The sequence below is a fragment of the Lepidochelys olivacea genome, assembly GCF_965140295.1.
Source record: "Lepidochelys olivacea isolate rLepOli2 genome assembly, chromosome: 1".
NCBI lineage: Eukaryota > Metazoa > Chordata > Testudines > Cheloniidae > Lepidochelys > Lepidochelys olivacea.
Window position 1 is genome coordinate 271277934 of NC_140411.1, and position 27291 is coordinate 271305224.

A 27291-nucleotide genomic window follows, 5' to 3' on the forward strand; every position below is an offset into this window, starting at 1 on the left:
TTAAGTACTCTAAGAAAGACAGATGAGAGACACTTTAAAAACCACTACCAGAGTCGTTTAGCAAAGAGCTTACATGGCAAAGGACATGCTTTGATGCAGAATCCAGGTACGTTGAGTTGGAAACTGACCAGCAGACTAATAAATTTTGGGAAACCTGCTGGTGCTGTGCTGCATAGGAGAGTCTGGGCTGCTAGGAATGAGGCCCAAGCTGCTAGAAATTGGCTTGATGAGGATGAGACTCTTCCCCGCAGTAAATCTCAACTGCCCCCCACACCATATTCCCGCTCCTCTTCCCCACCCAGCCCTCCGGCTGTGTCCCACATCACTCTAGGACCAGGCTCTGATCAGCACCCTTACTTCACCCGGAGCAGGGGGAGCCCAGTCATAGCAGGGTACAGGGATTTTTCTGGCATGGACATCTGAGTGGTCACTTGCTGAAGAGGTGGCTGGGAGCTGAGAGCAGATGCACAGGGAGGTACCCCACTTGACAGTCACAGCTAGGATTGGGGAGGTCTAGCAAGATGGGAGGTTATTTTCATGAGGACAGGATGTGGACCAAAAATGGGGCTAGGCAAGAGGTCAGTGACGGCCAAGAGACTGAGCAGGAATTTGCTCTGCTGTAGTGTTAAATTTACCTATTGGTTTTCATAAAGTGATATCCATACCAATGACAATAAACTCTGCCCAGCTCCTCAATGGCATATAGGCTCTTAACTCCCATTGTTTTCAATGGAAGGTAGGTGACTAAATAACTTTGTGGCTCTGGGCCTCTGATTCTATGTTATCTAGCACACTGAATTCCAAACAGTTCCAGAATCTCCAGGGAAATGGGTTGGTTGTGACAGCTGTTTAACAGTCACTTAACAACATTTCCAAACACTTTGGGACAGGAAGCATAGAACACAGTATCCTTCTGCAACTGCAGGGAGAATTTAAATTCACTTTTATGAAAAGTGGTGGCAGGGAACAAGGTGTGTTTAGAATCTTAACTCTATGGCTGAGTTCAAAGATACTATAAATATATGACATTTATCCCCACGTGAGGTATTGGTTCTATACTGACTCAGACAATCTCTGAATTACCAGTAGCCACTCTCTCTGACATTTTCGTGGAGGTCTCCCAATCAAGCACTGACAAAACTAGACCGTGCTTAGCTTGAAAAGTCAAACATCAGTGCCTGATGTGGTTAGTTTACATTAACTGCATAAATAGGAATAACAGGAGGTCTTACTTCATCATAATATTTTGCTATGTATTTGTAGATTTCAGTCAAGGCCACTTCCTCATTAAATTCATTTTCATGTTTCTAAAAAAGAAGAGAGATCTGATGAGACAGTTTTGCTTTTTAAAAAGTAACAAAAAGTTAGTAAAGTGTCCGCTTATTAATGATACCTTAGATTCCTGAGTTAAAAATTCTTCTACCTCTGAGGGCAATAGAGGCAAATCCCTGATTGCTTTATAGTAAGCTTTCACCTCCTCCTTGTAGAGTGGAATATCCTTAGCATAGAGAAGTTTATTTGTTGGTGCGTCCTTAAAAAGAAAACATATTATGAAGATTAGTAAATTTTAACAGCACAAATTTGCCCAAACTTCTGCATCCACGGAGTGGATTTACTGTACTTCTGGTTGCAGGGTGGTCGCGTGCTAAGAGAGTCAAGCAAAATTGAATTTCATGACAGTCACTGTAGAACTATTTCTACTGGGCTCAGGAGTACTAATTACTATATTTTCCCCCGCTTGTGAGAGCTGAACCAACTCTCTTGAGACTGAAATTCTATTTATGTATAGAATGTGGGCAGCCGCTGTGTGAGTTTCCCTTACATTAACCTGCCAGTGGACCTAGCCCTGCCTTGCAGTGGGCTCCTCTCTAAGGATGAGAGGACAGTTTAATATTACTGAAAGAGCAGGGAGATTATGTGAATCTGGTGCTTAGAAGAATGAGTTAATACATGGGTGAGATTCAGGCAGAGGCAAATGGATTGTCACCTTGGCTTTAAGAGTCTAAAGCGATACTGACCTACAAGCCAGCCCAGCTATTCCAATTCTAATCTTCTGTGAGGAATGACCCTCAAAATATAAGAGATTTTTGATAAGAGCTAAAGCCCCTCTTTGAACCTAAGATTTCAGAAGCTACGAGCTAGTGCCCTCAGATTTCAGAAATAGTTTACTTATTTTAAATTATGGGGAGTAAACTATGTGTATGCTTATAATTAACTTTTTAAATATCCTGGCACTCCTATTAGTGTCTTAAAATAAAAATAAATAAATATGTTTATTTGACAAGTGACTGAAGAATATTTTAATCTAAAGCTTAGAAAAGTCGTGCAAAATCATGAAATAATATTTGTTGTCTTTTTAAGAACTAAAAAACTCTTAAATGCACTGATATTACGTATAGCAAGTTTCAGCTTGATTTTTTTTAAATGGCTAATATAAGCCATTGTATCAGCAATGGTTTCTAATGATGGTTAGACCAGGGAGCATAAATCTAACAATAGGAGGGTTTTAACATGCAGGCCACAGCGGTTTGGAGTTTTCCATCCAGTTATTAGTCAATTTAGCTTGAGTTTCAAGAACTCTAAAATCCTATTATCAAATAACTGGGTTTTTTTTTTAAAATCTTGCTTTCTTCAATATCCACCTATTTAGGATGAGCAAACTGGTACAGATCAAACAGGAAATAACTCAATTTTTGTCTGAAACTTTTTTGAGGCTCAAAATTGTATAGTTAACATTTTAAAAAATCATTTTGTTTAACCCTGTATTTCTGGTTTAAGCCAGAAGGGGAAATAGCAGAAAAAATGTCTACTGAAGTTTTTTTGAGCAGGTCAACCAAAAAGTTCTGAAAATTTTGTAAGAAAGGCTCTACTTGTGAGATTTCCAAACTGATTTCTCCATCAAAGAAGTTTGGATATGTTCAGATAAGCAGCCAACATTGTGCAAAAGGAACTGCATCACATCTCCAATGTTTTTCAAGTTTACCTATTATTATTCTGGATAGCAGCTTATCAGCAGTCTTTGCTGCATGCCTCATTAATGTATGGCAGAAAAATCTGGAGTTCTGGTTTAATAATTTTAACATCTCTAAAAACGTTTGATTAATCACAGATGCAACTTTGACCAAATAATGTGGAACTTTTCCCCCTCTTCATCATACTCTTTTAAAATGGCAAGATGGAAAAGAACATAGAAAATGCATGAGGAAATTTAGACTAGATATGACAATTCCTAGTTAAATTCTCTCTTAGCTTTATCTCTGGATCATTCAATTTCTTATTTTCCTATGAGATAGAGTAACAAAGGATGAAATAGGAGTTTTATCACTGACTTTCACTTTAGCCAGGATTTCATCCAAAAAGCATTACATAATTAAAAGTAACCTTATTCAGTCTTGAAACAGCAAAAAAATATGAAGGCCAAGCATTACCTTTCCCAGCTGCTGTTCTGTTAGAGAAAAGGCATCCATGAAAGCTTGTGCAATTACTGACAAACAGCCATCTATATGTGGTGTCTTCTTAATATCAAAGACAAACTGAGGGTTCTTCAATATATTCACCCAGAAGCGAAGAGGAAGACTAATCAGAGAAAGGACAAGCACTTTAAATTCAGCAGCTCAAGTCAGATGACTTATTCAGTATTGGAATTCATTACACCATGCAGACAGGCACAATTCTGAGTTGCTCATTCATGCAGTAATGAACATTAGTGAATTCCACAAAGCTACCAGACCAGTCAAATCCATGCTCGAGCTTCAGCCAGCACCAATTAATGTTCAAATCACTCTGTGGATTTGTAAAGACTTCCTTTGGGTGAGAAAATCAGTGTAAATCAGAGAAAATCAAATTTCTAGACGCTATCATGCCATATATCAGAATCTAACTGATATATTAGAGCTCCAGACAGATAACTTGGATCCAGGTAGCCACACCACAAAAGTTAGTGGGCAATGCTCAATTTTAAGTGATACATTTTTCACAAACAGAAACAAGGCAAGATTGTTTCCGAGTCTTGAGTACTTAGTCACAGCATAACACCTACACACGTTATATAACAAGGTATGGTTACAAGTACCCTGTTCCAATTTCACATAAGTATTCTGAGAAAGCACACACACACACACATATATACAAACAAACCTGTTGGTTTTCCATATATGGACCACATCAGGATCTGTAATTTTTTTACTTTCAGCCTGAGCATCCAAAAAGTCAAAAAAGTATTTGATGGCAACTGGGGCTTTATTGTTGGGTAAACTCCAAATGCTTTTAAAGAGGTTTTCAACAACTAAATGAATTGCAACCTGAAAAGCAAGAAAATGAGCAGTCCTGTTATTACAGGTGAAAAGCATAAACTTTCTCAAGATGGACGGGGAAGGGGAGTTGAAACACAATCCAAGTGAAACATACACAGAAATGAAGGCCAGGGGTTGATGTGTGCGCTTGCATGCATGCTCATGCACACTATATAGGGTATGAGTAAAATTGACTCAACAGGTGTGGACAGAATCACAAATAAAAAAGAAACTGGAGACCTATCACCATCAGCTGTCATAACAGCTCACCAGCTAAGCTACATTGTTTTGTCAACAGGGAGAATTGTGGTAAATGTAAAGATGAACTCTGTATGGGAGGAGGAACTGTCTTGAGCCATTTCCTGCTTCTTTAGATAACATCACGCAATCTTAACTAAAAGTATATTTTTTCTACCTTTTTCAAAGAAGATCAGGAATACAACAGGTGCTCACTTTATTCTTTTTTGGGAGGGGAGGATCATATCAAGATTTCTAGAGGACCTGATTAATGATGTCACATGAGAATGTAAGCCAAGCTGCTGTTCTTCCTCCCTGGTGCACAACTGAGAGAAGAGGTGTTGCTGAGTCTTAAGATTCAGCTTTGGGTGATAATCAGAGACCTTGAAAAGGTCCTCCATTAAAGAGAGGAATTGAGGATTAGCTATTTTTAATGCAAAACAAACAAAACAAAAAACAAAAGCCAGAGGTGGTAGAAGGGCAAGGCAGGTTAACAAAAAACACATGGACACTATTCATACAATATTATTAAGAAGGAGGAAATGGAAAAAAACCAAACAACATTATGAAAGCCAAAAGTATAACTGGTTTCAGAGTAACAGCCATGTTACTCTGTATTCGCAAAAAGAATACATCTCATGAAGTGAGCTGTAGCTCACGAAAGCTTATGCTCAAATGAATTGGTTAGTCTCTAAGGTGCCAAAAGTATAACTGGGTTAAAAAAAGAATTAGACAAGTTCAGAGGATGGGTCTATCAATGACTATAAGCCAAGATGGTCAGGGACACAATCCCATGGTCTGGTACCATGCTCAGAAGCTGGGACCAGAGCTTATCTAAACATGTCCAACACAATGACATTTCCTGTAGCCCATGGCACATATAGATAGGGTTTGAGTGTGATATTTTCAAAGCACTGTCTTATTCTAATGCTGACACTGGATGCAGTACACTATTATAAAGTAGGAGATGATTAATTTACTTAAAAGACTACTTCTGTTTTGTTGTTTCTCAGCCTCTAAACTGATCTTTTCCACAGCAGCCAGATTCTAGGTCAGTTTGCTAGCACTGGATGTTACTAGGCAGCTGGGGAATTGCAGAGGCAGGATTAATTTTTGTGGATCTTGGTCTTCATTCTCTTTGAAAAGCACCCTGGAACATTCTGGGACCTTCCATGACAATAATCTTAGATTGCTAGATTTAAGGCCACGCGGGCCTTAAGGATCATCTAGTCTGACGACCTGAATAACACAGAATTTTATCCAGTAAGGGAATTGGTAATAATATTTTTAAACGATATGCTGTTGCTAAGAGCTTTTACATTTATATTCTTGGCTTCATTAGAAATAACTCACTCGAATTTAGTGAGGGTATTTTTTTTTTTTTGGTAGTGATGGTGGAGATTGTTTCTAAAACTGTGCACTATATGAATTAGATCCCTAAATTATAAAAGTTATGACCTAAGTTTTCAACAGTAACATGTATTTTCAAAAATAATAGTGGGTGCTCAGCATTTTCTGAAAAGTAGGCCCTGTCAGGGTATCTCAAGTTGGGCACCCAAAGTCTCTAATCATTCTGGAACATAGTCTATCCATCCAAAAGGTGAAATCCTGGCTCTATGGACGTCAACAGTAAAGCTCACATTAACTCCAACAGGGCCAGGTTTCACCCAGAATGTTTATAAACACTAACCTCTCCTTTGCCTGTACAACAAGTAGGAAACCCCATCTCCCCCAGTAACTACAATCTTATCCTCAAAAGGCAAGGAGGTAACAATTGTGCTCAGACGGGAGAATTCATTACTAGATCCCTAACTTAGGGCTCCACTTTGCCAATCTGTAACATACAGTTATTTTTGTGAAAGATAAAAATCTGTAACTAGTAGTGATTTTACAGTTTAATGTTGTGTCATACACATACATCAGGTTTGCATAATTTCCACACCAATTTCTGCTAAGTCAAATATACCGCCCAACCTACCCCAAAATGAATCCTGAACTATTACCTTGGTAGACAGCAGCTTTGTCAGATACATTTCTTTCACTTCAAATTTTTGCTTTCCTTTGTGCATTGCTCCCTGTGGCTCTTCAGAGTCAGGTAAAATCTACAGGCAGTGGAGGATAGATGTCATCCTGATATAATCATTCAATGTTAAATAAATGAACAATTAAATGGCTGGTTTATTTAACTCACCAAATGACAGTGTTCGTTCGAGTATTCCACATCTAAGCCATAGGAGAAAGGAGAAAGAGTGTGAACTGGTGTCAGTTAAATGCACCGCAGCAATGGGCACCTTTATTTCGGACTAGACTGTGAGTTGGGCTATGTGCCCATGCAAGGGAGCAAGAACCTCACTGTACATTCCTAGGCAGGCTACCAGACCTTAGGTCAGAGCTCACAGGTCCTCTGTTTTACTTGCTCCCTCTACATAGGTGGGCAGGGTGGGGTTGAGGAAAAGGGCAGAGCCATGATTCCAATTGCCCCTCCATTCTCTGGCCAGCAAACTGAGCCGGAACAGGGTTATCATAATTTGTTGTTGGCAGCAGCTTGACCAGTGGTGCTTGACACCTAACGTGTATCTTGTAATTACTGGTGTGTTATTGAAACAGCTGAGTAAAAAGTTCTAGGTTTACAAAGTGAATAATGGAGCTGACTTGAAGTTCTGTCATTAACTGCTTATTACTATAGTTCATACAATTGTTCATAAGTTTCCTGTGCACAGTTTATATACTCATTAGCCAACAGCTGTGATGTTTATGCTTCTTTGCCTTGCCATCTTGCCTCTCAGTTTCTGCATCTTTACGCATTCTATTACTTTAGACTGTACGTTTTCTATGTCTTTCTTTTATTTTTTTTGACCTCTTCCTCCCAATGCTCTGTGGAGGTGTTGCCTGTCACAGGCTCAGAGCAAGATTTAAATAGTTGTCCCTGTTCTCAGTTACAGTTCAATGTCATGTTTTTGACATTGTTTCTATGAGATACAAACTACTATGAATGCAAATCTCTACAACTTTATTACAGTCTTCACATAAAAATAAAATAATTCTCAGTTTGTTTGTTACCTGGTGTGAAATTAGTTTTCTTTTTAAAGACTTTTATAGTTGTTCCATTTGAAATCTGAAAGCAAAAACAAGTATCTCTTACTAAAATATACGTGTCCATAATTAATGAAGCCTTAGGTTTCATGTCCTCATCCCTATGATGCATCTCAAATCATACAAAATGTGAGTTATGCCAGCATTATCCATTCTCAACATAGCACACATGATTCTCACTAAGCATTTAGGCCCAGGTCCTCAAAGGCGTTTTGGCACCTAACTCTCATTGATTTCATTACCTTTGAGGATCTGGGCTGTAAAGCCTTCTTTTCAGAGACGCTGAGCAGCTGCAACTGCCACAGACTTTACCTGAAGTTATAGAAATTCAGCACCTCTGAAAAAATCAGCAGCTTAAGGCTTTCCTTCTTCTCAGATTTTGCTGGTTTATTTATGCTCTGCATAGATCTCCTTAGGTTTCATTAATCATTCCCCGGCACTGTTTTGTGCTCTCCCTTCACATTCCTATTTCTATGGATTCCCTCCAGGACTGGTACAAGAATGATGTGTGACCCCCTAGCCTGGCCTCCCACCCAATCCCTTCCCATATGGGGATGGTGCTGTGGAGGCATATAATGCCTTCTATCACTTTTTTGCTAGGGAGGGTGAGATCTGCATTTTGAGGGGATGCAGCTGACCTGGCCTCAAGTTTCTAATAGTTATTTCCAGTCTTCAATTTCCAAAGCGATAAAGATCAAACTTCTGTACTGTAGATTTCTGCATTTCAGTTTTCTAGGCTTAAGGTACCTAGGCAGGTGGCTTGAGACTTCTAGGAAAATCCTCATCCTCCCTCCACGTATAAACTCCACTGTTAAGGTAGTAAAACTTCCCTTAAAAAGAAACTGGTGAGTCATACTGTTACTGTCAAAGAACGGATCTAAAGCTAATCCTGCATAGTGCTGAGTGTAGTCAGTTGTTGAATCCTGTGTTTTGCCAAGTGCTAGCACACGCTGCTCTATAATTACAAAAACAACTGGCCAATCCTACGAAGGGATCTCTGCCAAAATAATGTAAATGTCTTTTAAAACCTTGGCAGCCAGCCCACCGCTGGGAACCAGCATGAGCATTAAGATACTCTGTAGAAAGCTATGTCTTGTGCCAAAGAAATCTTGCCCTTACACTTGCTCCTGGGAGGCAGATACGGAATATTTTATACATATATTTATAAAGAAAAAGTTTAATTTGATAATGCAGTGTTTCACAGCTCATCCAGCGCTGCAGGAATGTTTCAGCATATGGTACTTTAAGACCACTCAAAAGATGGGCAGATTCGCTAGGGCTAGACTGGTTTCAGAGTAACAGCCGTGTTAGTCTGTCTTTGCAAAAAGAAAAGGAGTACTTGTGGCACCTTAGAGACTAACCAATTTATTTGAGCATGAGCTTTCGTGAGCTACAGCTCACTTCATCGGAGCTGTAGCTCACGAAAGCTCATGCTCAAATAAATTGGTTAGTCTCTAAGGTGCCACAAGTACTCCTTTTCTTAGGGCTAGACTGTGATTTGGACCATGCACCAACACAAGAGAGAGAGGGAGGGAGAGTCCCTCTTACATCTCTGTGTGGGCTACCTGGACCATGGATCTGGGTACATAGGACTAGACACCTGTTTCCTACTTCCCTGGAATGGAGGAGCATGGAATAAGCAAAGCCTTGGTTCTACCCCCTCACACTCTGGCCAGCACAGAAGACAGATAAATGCTGATGTACGCCAGCTACCAACCAGGGCGAGAGGAACAGGGAGGGAATTGTGGTTCCCTATAGAAAATGATGTCACGGGTGCAGTGCAGCTCTGCACCACCCCTACAATGGGTCATGTCTTTGTGACAAAAGCTAGCCCTTAGCATCTAATGGAATAAAAGTGTTTCTCTTCTATTGTCATTGTGACCACCATTGACCAATCCGCCATTTCTTCCTCCACAATATATAAACAATGAGGCCCTTCTTTTCTGTCGTGATGCTTCAATTGCTTGTTCGTGTCCTAATCGTTTCCACAGGCAGTTGAAATGCTATTAATTTCTGAGATGTACAGCTTCGGGGGGAGACGCTCATGTCTGTGCAGCATGGGGCATGAGCATTTCAGAACAGCTGAAAAGGCAGCGGTCTGCCTTTGCCTGTGCCTCTCCTCCGGCCCTCCAGGTCCCTTATCCTCCACAGAAAACTGGTTTTTGAATAAGAAATCACTAGATCTCATGTCCGATTCAAATTTCTTCAGCTTTGTGCCCCTAGAATTCACGGGTGACTCTGAAGCCTGGGAAATTTAAATTTTATGACTGGAGAACAGTGGTGTAAGCTGTTTCTTAGCTCTGTATTTGCTTGGGGAGCAAGCAAGTAACCTCTTGTCATGGTCTCTTTGTTAAGGCTCTTGTCTGCTTTTAGGAGAAAGTGCTGGGGATCCTGTAAAAAGCACACGAGTGCCTCCACTGAGTGTGTAGGCCCTGACGTGCCATCCAGGAGTAGTGTAGTGAAAGGAGCATACACTTCCTGGAGGTGAGCTTCTTTTTACTTTGTTTTTTCTAGTAAGAAAAAGCCAATAAAGCCCTAAGAAATTAAAAGCTAAAGCTCTATATTAACGCAATGTTAGGGTCGCTTGCTTTAAAATTTAAAAGAAAAAAAATTAGGCAATGCAAAAATTGAGAGCCTAAGTTTTCAAAAATGATCAGTATTTTTGGGTGCCTCTGATTTTGGACATTGAACCTCAGACACTTTAATTATTACTATTCACTGGACTGCACTACCAAATACAGCATACCTGAGCTATCTAACCCTGGGTGATACCCTAACAAACAAGCCTCTCCACAAGTAACATGAAATAGCATGTGACTCAACAGTATGAACATTCCATAAATATTGTATGGGATAAAAATTTTCTAGGTGTCCGCATAAGGTGCTCAGCGTACAGAGCTTTCCCCATCTTGGTGAATGTTTAGACTTCTAATCAATCAAGATATTTCTGGGCAGTTAGTACTTGGGGGTTGGGAGAAATAGGTTCCTAATTCGATTGCACTATTTTTGTTCCTACCTCATAGTGACCTATGGTGTTTAGCTTTGTTATCCCATCTTCCAGAATCACAGAGGAACCATCTATATCTAACAGTTCTTTTTGCTGTGCACCAGACTGAAGTTCTGTAAAACAATGATATTGAAAAAACAATTACACACTAAACCTGGTCCCATAAAGCAAAATACGGCATAGTTATTTTATTATTTTTGGACTAATGGTCCCAATCCGAGTTCTACTAACCACTGTCCACGTGCTAGTTTCCATGAGCATGACTTGCATGCCTGCCTGTAGAAACTCTTTGTACACGTAAGACTATCACCTTATCCTACTCAAGCCACAATCCAGACAGGTGCTTTCAAACTAATCAAGCCCAAATGGATGCTTCATGAGTGTTTTATGGAATTGTTTCTAAAACTGGATGAACAAGATTAGTTTACTTTTGTGCAGTTTATATAGTCATGTCAGATAAAGATTCAGTGGTCTTAAGGGCATGCAGTTTGCCATTTGCCTTTGTAACTATCCCACTCCTCATCCCCTTGGCAGTCTTATACAGTCATTTGAGTTCTCTTAGTGGCTGCCTGCTTAGGGTAATAAAGGAAAACAGTAATGTCCTGGGGAAAGAAAGAGCCTAGTTTTGAGTGCAGTTGGGAATATTTTTGTTATTGCGATATCCTGTGCACCAGAATTAATGCTGTTCTGCTGCACAAGTGTCCCTGTCATTGTTACTGTGTTTATACTAAGGGGAAAAGGGGTGTTTTTAACACACGTTAGCTAATGTTTGTTCAAATCTTAGTGCAGGTAAAGGCAGTTGTAGTTTTAACACATTAACTTCTAAGAATGAAACTTTGGGGGCAAGGGGGTTACAGCCTTACTAGCTGTATGAATTCCCCAGAATGTAATATGACAAAGCAGCATTAACTAACAGTAGCCAAAGTCAGTGATAGGATCTACCAAGTAGGAAACTTCACAGAAACAGCAGCAAACATAAGAGGATAATGGAAATAACACACAGTGCCACTCTCTTACCAAGACCAATTTCACTGAGCTGAAGACCATAAAGAGAGCCATTCTTGTTTAGAAATGCTTGAAAGATCTTCTCTTTGGCTTGCTCTATGGTATCACAATCCAGAACTTTAACTTGCATATCAAGACAGGTATCTGTACTCTCATTTTCTGGGATTTTTTCAAAGAAGACATTCAGTGCCTGCAAGAATACAAATGTTATTCAAATCTACAGAGAATGAGACGGGCTTCACAGTATCAAACACTGTATATCGAGCTAGACACACTACAGTAGGCTTTTCAGTTATCCACCTATTTAAACTATTTTTCCAATCAAAAAGTTTGTTTGGTGGAGTTAAACAATGCATCACATAGATCTAATTAATTCTTAGTGTTCGAAGGATCACTGCCATGCACCTGTATATTTTCAAATATGCATTTTTTTCCTTCTATATTTGTACAAACATATTTATTGAGTTACCGCTGAAGATCAGAAGAAAGTAGACATCCTAAAATATGCATTTGTTTTATATAAGTGGGATTCCTAGAAAATGAAGTTGCAAGTGGATAAAGGTTTGAGAAGGTCACTCATTTAGCAAGCAGCCATGATATGCATTGTTTTTTCTTAAAATTGTTAAAATACACGTAAGCACCAGCTGTTGTTATTGATGAGCACAGAAAATCACAAGAAACATTTCCTATGGAAATCTGCATCCATCAGAATCCAACCATTTCTCCACAGGGAGAGAAGTCACTGTGCAGGGAGGTGAGGGGGGTAAAAGAACGTGTGTGGCGTCAGATATACATGAAGTGGTCCACTGGCATATAGGTCTTGTATGAGGAGGTTGACATAGCTCATAATCAGATGTGGCTGCTAGCCACCTTGTTTACTAGACTATACACAGAGTGGGGTCAGCCAACTAGTAGGCCACATCCACGGACCACACAGATTTACTGCCTGAAATTTACTGCTAGCAACGGCCAATGAGAACAGGAGGGAGAGGGAGATGAGTATGGATGCATGACTAGGTTTTTATTTTGAGGCAGTGATAAAGCTTTGCTAATACTGCAATTTTCTTATAGCAGAGGTAACTTTGCTCTGTTCATCTCAGTGTGTGTGAATAAAGGGGTTCTGATAGAATCTGTTCTATATGTGACTGTAACAAATGTTGTTTTAAAAGTCAGCCACTGAATGCAAGCCACAGAGGAAAAACTAATGTAATAACTCTCTACATTTAAGCAGTTGAACACCTATGTTATAATAAACCCTAACTGAAACATGAGGATCGTGGGTGTGACTTACTAGAGGAAAGACTGTTAAAAGAGGAAGCAACCAAAAATGTCATTTTTTTCCTTTCTGCTCTCATGAGAAGTAAAGACGAGTTAGCCTCAGGTCATTGTGTGGGCCTGTTTTCTCTCTCAGATTTAGAAATATTAATAATTATAATAGATGAGTGGTGCTTTCTATTTTTTTTTTATCAGCCATGAGTGGAAAATACTACATTGTGGTGAGGAAAGAAAAGGAAAGAACCGAAAGAGACATTAATTAACTTCCCTGTTTCTATAAAAACAGATGGAGTATTAAAAACAAGATTGCAAAACTGCAAACATCAGGATTTAATGAACAATACAATGTAATTTGAGTAACTGAGAATGACTTAATCAGGACATAGAGATGTTTAATTACCAGGGTAATGAGTCTACTGAAAGGACAAACTGAGTGGAAGGGGAGGAGATGTGGAAATAGTGAGGGCGGACATCGCGCCTGAAGAAAGAAATGAATACTGGCTGAGATTTGATGCAGAAAAACCAGTAAAAGGAAGTATAAGTGACTTACACTTGGGGTCTGATCCACAATTCTCTGATGCTGATGGAGGTCTCCCTGTCAACTTCAAAAGGCTTTGTATCATAACATCCAAAGAATAGAATAATAGAATAATTTGGACAAAACTGGCTTAATATTTTATCTAGGGCCTGATCCAAGGTCATTGAAGTCTATGGGAAAACTCCCTCTGACTTCAATAGCCTTTGGATCAAGCCTCTAGTTCAGTGGTTCTCAAACGTATTTGATCGGCACCCCCCCACCCTTTGTATCTGTAGTCGTTTGTGGGGCCCTCCTAGCCCCAAGTACATATTCTACCACCCAGCTCTGAAGGCAGCACTGCAGCGGCACAGAAGTAATGGTGGCAATGTGAAAAGGGATATTCGTCAATATCACTTTTCACAGCAGACTCAGTGCCCCGTTGGCACCCTTACTTCTGTGCTGGTCCCTGGGGCTGACAGCCGGAGCCCCGCCGCCTCCAGGTGAGGGATTGGGGGCTGTGTGGAAGGAGAGCCCAAGCTCAGGTGGCAGGGCTTTACCTCCGCCTACTGGGTGTGACGGCCCTTCTGCACGAGCCCCAGCCACCCAGGACAGACACCCAGAGCTCTTAAAACAAAAAGGCACACAGCTTGCCCCTCCCTTGACACATTCCCATGTGGCTCTAGTTCACTCCTCCACTAGTAGCCGGATTCCAAACAAAACACTTTCAAGGGTGCTTACTGAGTCTTAAATTGAAGGTTTAAAATGAAGCTGATTCCTCTTCAACTTCTTGCAAACATGTTTTATTGTTTAGGTGATTTTCCTATTATAGCATTTGCCCCACAATATAATAGAAACTTCCCCATTTCAATTTAAAACTCTCTTGCTTTTGGGCTAATAAGAAAAGTTCTGTTTCCTCTGTCGAGTCTCCTTTCCTGCACATATATTCCCACACAAATAGCTCCATGGAAGGTGCTGTGAAACCTCTTCATATGTTAACATGCCAGAAATTTGAGGCCTACCTCCATTTCGACACTACCCACCAAACAAACAACAACAATTTGCATTCTTTATAATACGCAATGAAATAAGGCAGCGAAGACACATAGCAGTGTGTGTCTTGATCTAAACTCACCCAGGACATTGCCCTTCCTCTAGGATTAGCTTGGTTAAGGCAGAATGTGAAATAAAAAGACCTGGCAATGGCATAGAGCCTTTAGGTTGCTAGGTCAAGTTCACCACAAGTTGGAGGGGACCAAAATGTTGCTTAATATTATGGCTGTTCAGTAGTCTATTGGAAAATGAGTTGATTGTCTCAGTGCAGGTCCTTGTGAACAAGTATCCACGTCACAAAATTCACTACAGCCGGCACCCTTCAGGTAGTTTCAACAGAGAGGCCTAAGACTGAATGGCAATTGAGACTGAACTAACTGACCCAAGAGTAATGTCTCTGTGATGGGGTGTACCAACCCTGCACTGGCCCTGCGAGAATTAGCCACTCGCTTTGGCCCCAGGAGGCCACGCCCCCTCGCCCCTGCTGCGCATGTTCCCGGTGGAGGGAGTACATAAAAGAAAGCAGCTTGGGTCAGTCTGGGCTTACCAGAGCTGACGCAAGCTACAGGCTCCTGCGAGAGGCCCAGTCTGAGGAGGCCAAGCACATTGAGTCCGCCACAGGACCCCACTCGACCATGGAGGATGAGGGAGTTGGAAAGCTGCCACCCCTGGAGGAACTACAGGATCTGGGATCAAGGGTAGGAAGCGACCCAGGGAATGCATTTGTTGAGCCAGGGACCTAAGCCTGAAGCCAGGACTCCCGGTTCACAGGGCCCTGTGTCAGAACCCGGTGGAGTAAGGTAGGTCTGGGTCCCCCTATGCCTCATAGGCTCTAGCCGCTAGGCTTTGCTGCCCTGAGGACAAGGGCAGTTCCCTAATCTCTGACAGCTAGGCCTCGCTACCTGGACCAAGAGGAGCCACATTCACCAAAGGGGGGCATTCTCCCCTGTAAGGTGATTGCAGCTGTCTCCCCGTCCATCAGGGAGGGAGACCACGCCGCCTCGCTACAATGTTTCTGGAGCAACTCAGTTCAGGGGGAAATTAGCCGACAGTTAGTGGCTCTGGCCTGCAGTCAGGCTGAGCAGCAGTGAGTCTATGGGCTGGGAGGTCTCGGTCTGGGCTGGGGACCAGCACTCTAGCGGGGCAGGCAGCAAAACCATCTGGCATCCTAGCTCAGGTGGGTGACAGACCAATGCAGATCTCTTGGCCTAAAGTTGGGGAGGCTGCCACCCCCTCAGGGGGCAAGGGTACAGGGACGCAGGCCCACCGACTCCACCGTGTCCCAGCCCAGGGCCCTAATCGTGGCCAAGTGGCCCGCCCCTGGGTCAGCGGGGAAATCCAGCCACAACAGGCTGGCCAGCTTGAAGTCAGTAACACAGCCAAACCCTATTTGGCTTCCCTGGGCTCTTTCCTACACTCCCATTCAGGGGGTACCTGGGTTCCAGGGTCATCATTTGTCTCGCTGGGGTAAATGGCTAGTTGCAGCCCCAACAGCTCCTTGGTGTTCCCAGTGTCTGGCAGCTCTGGCAGTCCCTCCGGGTCTCTGGCGCTGTAGCAGCCTCCATCAGGTCCAAGCTCCAGCAGTGGCGGGGAGATGTCCTGCTCCTCTGGCAGCTCTCCTCTAACTGAGCTGGAGGTCCTGCCTTTTATATTTCCAGTTCCTGTCCTGCCCCTCTGCTTCCAGTGGGGCAGTCACGGGTGTCCCAGCTCTGCCCACCAGGGGGCGGTCGAGGCCCTCTCCCTCAGGGAGGGAGACCACGCCTCCTTGCTACGTCCCACTATTCCTCCCCCGATGGCCTGAAACCCCGCTACAGTTTCCAACTCAGGGTCAAGGCACATTAGCAAAGATGTAGAGAAACATGCCCAGCTGCTCCCCACGTTCTTTGGATAAATGAAGGACTTGGGTCTGCAGCATAGTCAGTTGGAAGGCAAATCAGAAAATGCTTTGGAGAGCAAGCAGGCCATGCTTGTGTTTAACTCTCCCATTCCCTCTGATGGAGAATCCAGTACGCTACTGGTGATGGGTGGAGAATGTAATCATTGATTGTAATTATGTAAATGGAAACAGGGCATGTAATGTGGCAAACTGCCAATTAAATGTGTTTGCCACTTGGCATCTGCCCACTGTGGTTCCATCCCTGAAAAAGAAGATCCTTGTGGCTTTTAAAAGCTCTGCTTTTGTCATGGAGTAAAATGAAGCTTTTGACGCTTCAAGAATGATTGTGATGGCATCCTAAAACAGGTAACATCATGTGGCAAATCCAGCAAAGGAACTATCATCACCATAGGGAGAAATAAATAAAAATACTTAGCTCTTTACCTTGCTATCCAAATAGTAACTAATTAATGCTCAAAATATCTCTGTCGAGTAGGGAACATTACTGTCCCTATTTCACTGATAAAGAAAGAAGATACATCAGAATTATGTGATTTGCCTAAGGACAAATAGTAAATGCCAGAATTAGGATGAGAAATCAGGAATTCCTGGCTCTCAGTCTCATGTTCAGGCCAATATTTCATTTATTTCAATTTATAACAATAGATTCAAAACAGAATCTAGATGCATTTTCCAAAATTTTAAAAATAAAATAAATTGGAAGTAAAACTAGAAGGTACTCCACATCCCACAAACGAAAAATAATCAGCCACAGTAAAATCAAGCCCAATATAAACGTCAGATGCTATCATGCCTCTGCTTCCCCAGAAGCCCTGGCTAAGAGATGGGCCTTGCAGTGTGTCCTGAAAGTAATCACATTCAAGCTATTTCCAGTCAGAGTGGATGAGAGGGGAGAATAGGTCTGAAATCTGAGTTTCCCCCTGTCACAGTTCAGGGCAACTACATCTGTGTTCCCCCTCTTTGGTCCCTCAAGGCCACCTGCTCTAGCTTCCCTGTTCCTCAGCCATCACCTCTCTTGGGTGGAGACACGTCTCTCTCTCCCTCCTGACTGACTGGGGTTTTTCCCCAGGCTGCCTAGTTCCCTGCCTATGCTGTGATACTCCCAGCAAACCAGACTGCTTAAACATGCTACCATCTGTGCTTTGCTTTCTCTTCAAAGGCTATGAACAGTGTAATTGCCAGGAGTTTTATGTTACCACCCAGATATTTAAAAGGAAGCACATTTATTCTTAAGGTAAAAGCATTACAGAGAAAACACATAAAAACAATAGAAGTTCCCATAAGAATGTTCAAAGCTGACCAGAGGTCACCCACCAGTCTTATGAGGCCCTAATAGGTCAAGTCCTTCCAACCCTTCCACAGGGATTGGGGTTCTGCCTTGGACAGAAGGTGCTGTCCATTTGCTAGATAACGAAGAAAGCCCTAAGTCAATTTAAACTCAAACTGTTTATCTAAAAGTCCTTTCTTTGCCTGTTGGCCTCTGAAGAATCCAGTTTGACCTGGTATATGTGGACCTCCCCAGGTGGTAGTACCTCTCTGGAGATGTTACAACCTGAGTGAATTTGCCTAATCACCCTCCACTACTGCTCCTTCCTGGAGGAGCTGTGGTCACCCTCTCCTGTGGGATTACATACAATCCCTGGCCCACAATGATACATAAACTTAATACAGTAAGATCTCCCAAAGATATTGCAGGAAATTGCCATATCTGTCAAACCCCTCACAGATAATGTCCTGTTAGCAGCAACTCCCTCTCTTTTACACCAAGAGTGTCCCTGCTCCAGTGCTCCACTGAGTGCAGCTGTAACGGTATCTAACAGAGAGAGAGGCAGCCTCTTAAGTATGCAGCATTGAAGCATTTATGGATTCCAGATCTAAACAATGCATAAAATGGGCATAATAATACTTCTCTACCTCACAGTGGTGTCAGGGAGATAAATTCACTGATGTGTGTGAGATGCTCAGATGATAAGCAGCGTACACATGCATATACATAAAACTCCTCTAAAAACAAAGAATCAGAGTGATGTAATGGTACACGAGCCAATAAGAAAACCAACAATTATTTTGCCTGTCTCTACAGCTGAAATGTTAATGAATCAGATTTTCCCTAACAGCTCCATGCCTGGCAGGAGGAATCTAACCTTCATGAGCACCACATTTATCCACAAATTGTAACACTAAAAAAGAAATCATAGATGATAAAATTATGAAAAGGCTCTTAAGATTGCTAAGGGCACTGAAGGTCAGACATTAAACAGACACATGGATGGAAGTACAGAAATCTTGGAGAAACATTAATAGGTATTTTTCACTATTTCTGGTTTTGCATGGGAAACAAGGAAAAGTACAAGTTAACTTAAAGAAAGACTCAGGAGGAAATTACAGGCCATTTAAGGTAACCCAGTAATATCCGGAGTTGAGCTTTCATGCACTAGAAGTAAGTGCTTAGCAGTAGTAAATCATAACTCTGCACCAAAGGATTAACATGGGTTGCAAGAAAGGTTTAATAACTATTTTAAGGAGACCGAGGCAAGTATTTGGAAGGGACCTACTTGACTGGAGATTGGCTTGGAAACTGGCTAAAGGACAGGGAAAATAAAGAGCATTTTTTTCTTGATAGCAACAAGGTAATAAAGAGGTTTGAATTCAACATTTAAAGACATTTTTCCAGACTTACAGTTGTTTCTGTAAATGAAAGCAAACTGTGATTGCTCTAGTTAAGTGAGGCATTTGAGCTAATGAACAGTAGCAGATGGCAACTGTGCTGTGGTTTAAGACAGAGGTGTATGCAAAATAATGTTTCTTGCCTCAAAGAACAGAAAGATAACCTGGGGAAAGGAAAGTTACTACATATAGCACACAGTTTTTACCCCAGCTCTAAATGGTATCTCAAATCTCTGTCTTGTCAGTGTTCTGTATGTAGTACTTTTCCATTTATTACGTTGAGTGAAAAACTGAGATAGAATATTGTTCATTAAAAGGGGACTGGCAAAATTATATCTGCGACTGAAATTGCCCACCAGTCTAGCATTCTACCCCTGTCTCTCAGACTACAAAATGCAATAGACATGGAGAAATTAGACTAGGCCATTTTACTGAAAATGTTCTGTCCATCTTTTCCTTTGTTCTTCTGTGCTAAGAGTCTTTTCATTTGCATCTTTAATAGGGTCTCCAAACTGCTAACGTTTCCTCTTAGCTATTTGATGTCTTTTACAAGATTGTAAGGTCACCTCTTGGGCTAGCATCTACAGCCTCTTGACATTTTTTACTAATATATGCCCTTTTATCTCTTCTGGCACGCCTTTTACTTCTCTGTCCAGAGCTCTGTATTCTTCTTGCCACTTGCATGTCTCTTCTTGTCTTAGCATTTAACAATTTTTGGGTTGCTGTACACTTCTCTTTTCCACTGCCGCCCAAGTAGCATTGCTAATCCATTCTTCCCTTTCAGAGTTCATTGTTGTTAGAATTTGCTTTGCACTTTCCAGATAGCACACACTGATGTTTTCCCACAGAGCATCAGTGTCTTGGTTCTCTTCAGTTAACTCCATTAAAACACTGAACCTGTTCTTCAGTTCAAGCTGAAAAGCACTTTTTGTGTTTCAGTCTTTTAATTGTGCACTGTTGATGCACAGTTGTCTTTTAATTTTCTTCAGCCTCTTTAAGTTGATCTTCAATTAAGTGATACAAAGGTTATAATCACTCCCCACGTCTGCTCCCCTGTATGCACCTAAGAGCTGCAAAACGTGTTTTAAATACAGAAATGATCTATCTCAGGGGTGGCCAACCTGAGCCTGAGAAGGAGCCTGAATTTACCAATGTACATTGCCAAAGAGCCACAGTAATATGTCAGCAGCCCCCCATTAGCTCCCCCTCCCCACACCTCCTGATCAGCTGTTTTGTGGCACGCAGGAGGCTCTGGGGGGGAGGAGCAAGGACACGGCAGGCTCAGGGGAGGGGGCAGGAAAGGGTGGAGTGGGGGCAGAGCCAGGGGCTGAGCAGTGAGCACCCTCCAGCACATTGGAAAGTTGGCGCCTGTAGCTCCATCCCTGGAGTTGGTGCCTGTACAAGGAGCCGCATATTAACTTCTGAGGAGCCGCATGTGGCTCTGGAGCCACAGGTTGGCCACCCCTGCTCTATCTGGTTCTTTGTAGTATCATCTGGGGAGTACTATGTTGAACTTCTTTAGGAGGAAAATATTGTTCTACCTATCATTGGGTAGTTTACACTGTACATTTCTACTTTGTACTGAAATCACCCACAGTCACTATGATATCATGTTTTGGGACCTTTGTTAACACATCCTGTAACAAATCATGAAAAGCATTTTTTTCCTCATCTGACTTTTCACTGGTTAGCGCATAGCACTGCATGACTGATAGTTTGAATAATTGAGTCTGAAAGCAAGCTCTAATAATACTTCCATTGACTGATTCCTACTCAGTCAGTGTCTGATCTGCTTCAACATCAAGATTGCTACAACAGCTTCATATCTATCATCCACATTCTCAAAGATGATGGTGTTATTTGTTTCTCTGAAGTGTAGTTTTGTCCATCTACGCTCACTGATTCCAAGGACAACAAGATGGTATCTACCCCTTTCTTTAATTACTTGGGCAGTTTTAGTAGCATCATATTCCACATTCCAAATATTCATATTCTCACATTCCAAAGTCCTATTTTCATTACTGATGTGGCCTTGAGCAAGGCACTTTTCATGACATGGGCTTCCTTATGGGTTTGACCAATCCCCATCATATTTTTCACATGAAGCTGATCTCTTGTTCGAGCCTCAAAGACCAAGCCCGAGCAAATTACTAGAAATGTGTGATGAAGACCTATTCCTAGAGCAGCCCATTGATTTAGGAGATATTACAATGGGAAAAAGTTAGACAAGCCATCCGTAAACTCAAAAATGGGAAAGCAGCAGAAGAGGATAATATTAGTGAAGAGTTACTTAAAGCAAGTGATGAAACAGCCCTCCAGACTTTCCTTGTGTTTCTGAATATGGAATGGAGAAAAGAACCCAGCCCAGTGAAGAGAGGCTTTGTAGTAAAATTGCCGAAGTAAGGTGACCTTACCACCTGCAGTACCTGGAGAGAAACCCCATTACTCTCAGTGCCTGGGCAAACCATGTGCAGCATCACCCTGGAATGTACCGAGAACCAAATAGACCTTCAACTTAGAGAGGAACAAGCATATTTTAGACCTGAGATCAGGTGCAGGCCATATTGTTGTTCTCAGACATATTACAGAGCAAAGTATGGAGTGGCAAGCACAGCTTGTTATTAATTTGATAAATTTCCAGAAGGCTTTTGATAGAGTACAGAGAGACTGTATTATGTCCCCACTATTGTTTGCACTGGTCATGGACTATGTTATGAAAGTAAGTGCACAAGGCAACTGAAGAATTTAATGGACAAATGATAAAGCACAATTGGATAACCACATATTTGCTGAGGACACTGTCCAGCTTCATTCAACCCATCACTTAATCAAAGAAAATACTCAGCTTTTGGCTGATATGGTCAAACAAGTTGGCTTGTTCGTCAACAAGAGGAAGACAAAATATATGGCTAAACTAACCACTAGAGTGGATGAAGAAACATTAGAAGTAAGTCATTTTAGCTATACAGGTTCTGAGATGTACAATGATGGTGACACCATGCCAGTTGTCACACAATGAATATCAAAAGCAGCAGACAATTTTCATAAACTTGAAAAGATTTGGAAAAGTAGCATGATTAGCACTGACACAAAAGTATGAATTTTTAACACTGGCATCATGTCTGTCCTCCTTTAAGGAGCAGAGTCATGGAAATCTACAACAGAAATTGATAAGATCAACTCATTCCAAAGTAACTGTCTGAGGAAGATGTTAAGAATCCATTGGAAAGAGTTTCTTGCAATAGCAGAAATTCTAAATAGAGCAAACCAAACTAAAGCATCAAACACGGTAAGATGACAATGGACATATTTAGGACACACTTTAAGGATGCCACCAATGTGACTTCCATGGCAAGTGATAATATGCACATCCACCTGGAAAAAGAGAAAAAGGATGAGCTAGAGCAGGGATGGGCAAACTACAACCCATGGGCTGGATCTGACCCACGGGATTGCCACCCCCATGGTGCCGCAGACCCTGCACCGCTGCTGGAATCGACTGGCACCATGTCCCTGAGGCACCTGGGGGGAGGGGGGAAGAGGGCAGAGAGCTCCGTGCGCTGCCCTCGCCTCCAGACACCCACCCCCCATAGCTCCCATTGGCCGGGAATGGGGAACCGCAGCCAATGGGAGCTTCGGGGGAGGTACCTGCAGGGGAGGGCAGTGCGCGGAGCAGCGTGGCACAGGGCCAGAGCAGGTGGGGAGCCTGTCTTAGCTCCACTCTTGGCCACTGCCACCCCGGAGCAGCTCCAGATAAGCAGCGCCAGGCCAGAGCCCGTACCTTCAAACCCCTCCTGCACCCCACACCATAACTCCCTGCCCTGAGCCCCCTGCCTGCACCCCAACTCCTGCCGCACACTGCACCCCTCCTAGATAATGGCCACATGGCAACAGCAGCAATTGCATACTTGAAAAACCAGGAAAGTATTAGATTAGCTTTCATTGAGAGCTCAATACCTACATCTCTTAGGTGCTTTTTGAAATCTTACCCTAATATAGTGTTAAACTTCTTTCAATGTGTTTTAGCACTAGAAATAAGGAGGAGAACCAATGCCATGGGACTAGCCACTTTTCTGTGGACCACTAGCATTTGGTGTATGGATCACAGTTGGGAAACCTCTGATCTAGAAAGTTAATAGTTTTATAACATATAAAACCTATCTTTATCACAGAACATATATAGAACACACACAGAAAATAAATGTGCAGCACCAAATATTTGTTACAAATCGGTAAAAAAACCTAGAAAATCCAAGGATTCATAGTACACAGAAAACAGAACGTGTTTAATTAACTTTTTGCAATCATCTTTTTTTTAAAAAAAGAATATCTTGGTAATTCAGGTTGAAAATATCTTCAGTAGTAGCTGGATTGCAGCGATAAGTGCAAAATGGTAAGAATGTTGTATTTGTTTTGGTGAATGTAACAAATCTATGTATAGAGGAAAGTTCTGACACCAGCACCCTGGAATGTCATGATTTAGCTAAGTTTCATAGGGACCTTGTTTTTAATCAGGCAACTAATTAAAATCCACCACACTACAACTTTACTAATTTGCAGTTAATGACAGGAAAGCTCACAGCAAATTACTGAATTCTGAGGATTATTGAGTAAGCAAACACAATAAAATCTCAGGCATCCAGCATCACACAATTTCTTGTGTACAGTTGATAAACGTAATCTAATTTTAAATATTTATTTCAATACCTCATCATGTACTTGCAAATGTTCTGTAGCATAATTTATAAATAAGAATAACTTGAAGTATCATGAGACTTTGATACCATGCTTGGCTGTTAGCTCACTGCTGTGAAGCAGAAGGTATCCAATTGGTGAAATGTGGGTTAATTCATGTCTACTGTGTTTTGAAACTGTGTTAATCATAATTTTATTTTCTGCCCATTTTTATCTATCTAGGTACTTATACCATCACCATCACTGGAATATCTAAGAGACTCAGTTTATCATCCTTCCACAAGAAGAATGTTGGGTGGTCTTTCAAAACATTTCAGTATTTGGAGGAAAAGCAGCTTGGCAAACATACCACTGGTTTGAATTCGGTGACTTGCCACAGAAGCCAGTCTTCATTTAGTGTATATAGGGCTTTGCAAGTGATTACGTCTACCGGCCCTTTGTTTATCCTCTGATTGAGGGCAGTCACAAGCTTATAGAATGGTTCTCCAACTGTCTCCTAAGAAATAAACACAAACAAGCAACAGCTTTAGTTCTTTTTTCTGCATTCCCATTGGAACTCTAGTGGGACACCAACAATTTGAAGCCAGTCAAACTAACTTCCTTTTTAGCCAAGTTGCTCAGCTGTCCTGAAATTAAAAATACTTTCTGTCCAGGTTTATCTGTTCTTTTGTAAATCCCCACCCAACTCCTGTTGCTCTTACTCAAATGGGAAGAGTCACCTGGGGCTCCTGACATGACAGTTCAGAGCCCCATGCTGGGCACAGGCAGGCAGCTAGTGGAGAAAGCCTGCCTTCCCTGCCTCTGTGGCCTGGCTTAGCTTGCCTCTGGAGCTCTCAGAGGGACCTGCCATCTTCTCTCAGGTGTCACTCACTCCCCAACCCTGTGTAGGGCACCCTACCATCCCAAGCTACCATTGTTCCTGAGCCCCACGAAGAGGGCTGGGATACGAAGAACAGGTTTCCTCTGACTGTCCCCTAGCTCTGTACTTGGGTCCCAGGAAAGTTGCCAGCTTCAAACTACCCTGCTGCTGTATTTTGCAGGCCCTAGGGCAAAGCATGTGAGCTCCCTGCAGAACAGGGCGTGGGAAAGATGTCATCATATTAGTGCCCACAAAACAGGAAGTACAACCTCAAACAACAAAATTGTCTGCACACAAAATGCAACTAAATGGACTAAATTAAACAGACTGTAAAAATGAGAGAGATCATTTTCCCCAACCTCTTACAGTTCTATTAATCATAGGTGTTATCTGTAACAACAATAGGCAAAAAATTCAAACAGAAGTGAGGTTTTCAAAATGACACCCTCTCTTTAAACTCTCTGAAAGCATAGCTCTATAATAGCTTCTGAAGAGAAGGATACACAATCTTCTGCCATGACAAGAAAATATCTGATGGGATTTGGATGATAATATGTGAAGCAAAGAAGAAAATGTCAGGGTTTCAAAATTACCTAAAGTCCAACCCAAGTACAGATTGTTAGCATCATTTATACAGTTGCTCTTTTCTTACCTCTGCATGATGACAGCTGTTTATATAAGTGATCAGGACAGTAATATGAGTATATTAGTAATATAGAAAGTTAGGTTTCATGCACAAACAGATCTCTCATGAGTTCTGCATGGAAGAAGTCAGCATGTGCTATGTTGAAAATATTCCTCATTCTAGTGTCTGAGGTGGTGGAAAGATGTCAAACTTACCCGAAGAAAACCAGAAAGGCAAACAGACATCCAATTTGTCAGCAGTTTTTCTACGACAGATTCTGTGCGCCTTAGCATGAGCTTAGGTTGCGTATTGCTAGACTGCTCCATCAAGTCCCTGGTCAAAACTTCTAGAATATGGGTTAGGTAGACTAGTTTACTTTGTAGTGCAATAGTCAAGAAGGATGCAAACAAGCACCTGTTTACAAAAAATAAAAAAGTCATAGCTAAAAGGTCTGGAATTTGCTTTTCAAATCTATGACAACAGAAAGGTGATCCTAAGCCTTTTATAACAGCATACTGTGAAATTAGTTCAAATAAACATACACTGTTCAGTTACGCCTATATGCTGAACCTTCATTTTTTAGGTACCCCAAACACCCACTAAAGTCTCTATAAAATCTAAAGTACACAGGATCATCCCATCCAGCAATTTAAAAAATATATATATTTTGTGTATCCGAATTTAAAACTGAAGAAGACTAGCATCCGTTTCAATGAAAGCAAAGTTACAATTTATAAAGCAAGAACTGCTTGCTCTGAGGTGAGGTATGTTGCTAGTTCAGTGTCTATAGGCATCTATAAATCTTCTGATCTCTTTTTAATGGCTTGTTTCATGGTGAAGAACAAGGAAAAGACTTTGGAAAAGCTTAAATTTGCTTTGAATGTAGTGAAAACTATGTGTGTGTCATAATCCATGTTTTTTTTTTTAATTCTATGGCTTGAAGATTATAAGGCATAATCATACTATACCTGTCTTTCACAGAGAAATTTTTCTGTTTTTCAAGGGTGTGAATGAGAGTAACAAGAAAATTCTTGTTACAAATTAAAGCATGCAACATGGTGAGGCTTTCATCCTTTCGTCTGGGGTCTCTGCTCTGGAACAGTTAAACAAAAATAAGGCAAACTGTAGTTGGGTATGACAGGTCCTTAATTCTTAGAAATGAGGGTAAGCAACACGCAAGATGAAATCTTGGACCCACTGAAATCAATAGGAGTTTTGCCAATATGGCCAGGATTTCACCCATAACATATCTGTGTACACACACACACACACACACACACACACATTCTCTCTCTCTCTCTCTCTCTCTCTCTCCAAGTTGCCTGATACTTCCCATTATAAGATCCTGTTTTCATATCTACATATATGTTACTACATTATATACATAAAGCCATGTAACTTTTCCCCACATGGGAAGGAATGTAGAGAAAATTTAATCTGATCATTTGGTAGGTGCTTAGATTCTATGGTGATCCAATGAAGACAGAAAAGAATAACCACTAAATAAAAGTAAAATTACATTACACAGACTTACCCGTGACACATTAGTGTGCATGTCTTCAATGAAAATGGATGCAAAGCCGCCTGACTAAAATAAAAGACAGGTGATGTATTACTGTTAGAAATATCAAACGCTGAGCATCTACCCAAGGCAACAGACTTTCCTAAGTAAAAATGATTTGGGCTTCTAAATGCACCTGCAGTTTATGTATTCTGGGATTTCTGCAGAAGTTCTGGCATGTAACATAAAGGAAAACTGCAAAGAGAAACTGAGGATTGAGCTAGGCCAGATTTACTGGTATGCTGCTGAATGCCCTCACTCCCAGGCTCTGGAGGTCTGTCAATCCAGTCATGTTCTAACATGCCATAGGGAAGACTGTTTATTATCATCACATGAAAATCTGCTGCTTTTCCAGGTATGCAAAGGACACCCCAGAATACATTACTCCCAGATGTCACTATATCAATAGTATGAATCTTCTGGATGTCAGGGATCCCTGGGCTTAGCCAAATTTAGAGTTTTTCTCTGCAGTTATTATTATTACTGCTGACACTTTTCATATGCTTGCTAT

General features: G+C 41.5%; 1 protein-coding gene across 1 annotated transcript in view; it reads right to left on the reverse strand.

Annotated features, from left to right (window-relative positions):
• Positions 1–27291, reverse strand: part of PLXNC1 (plexin C1) — a gene marked incomplete at its 5' end in the record, with an annotated part of 97288 nt that overhangs the window by 6607 nt on the left and 63390 nt on the right. Inside the window, 13 exons of the mRNA XM_084616862.1 lie at positions 1233–1307; positions 1394–1531; positions 3429–3576; positions 4138–4301; positions 6533–6631; positions 6721–6752; positions 7590–7644; positions 10639–10742; positions 11647–11824; positions 24085–24231; positions 25435–25633; positions 26188–26312; positions 26754–26807. Of these exons, the coding sequence (XP_084472988.1) occupies positions 1233–1307; positions 1394–1531; positions 3429–3576; positions 4138–4301; positions 6533–6631; positions 6721–6752; positions 7590–7644; positions 10639–10742; positions 11647–11824; positions 24085–24231; positions 25435–25633; positions 26188–26312; positions 26754–26807 (1518 nt within the window). The remainder of the gene's footprint in view (positions 1–1232; positions 1308–1393; positions 1532–3428; positions 3577–4137; positions 4302–6532; positions 6632–6720; positions 6753–7589; positions 7645–10638; positions 10743–11646; positions 11825–24084; positions 24232–25434; positions 25634–26187; positions 26313–26753; positions 26808–27291) is intronic.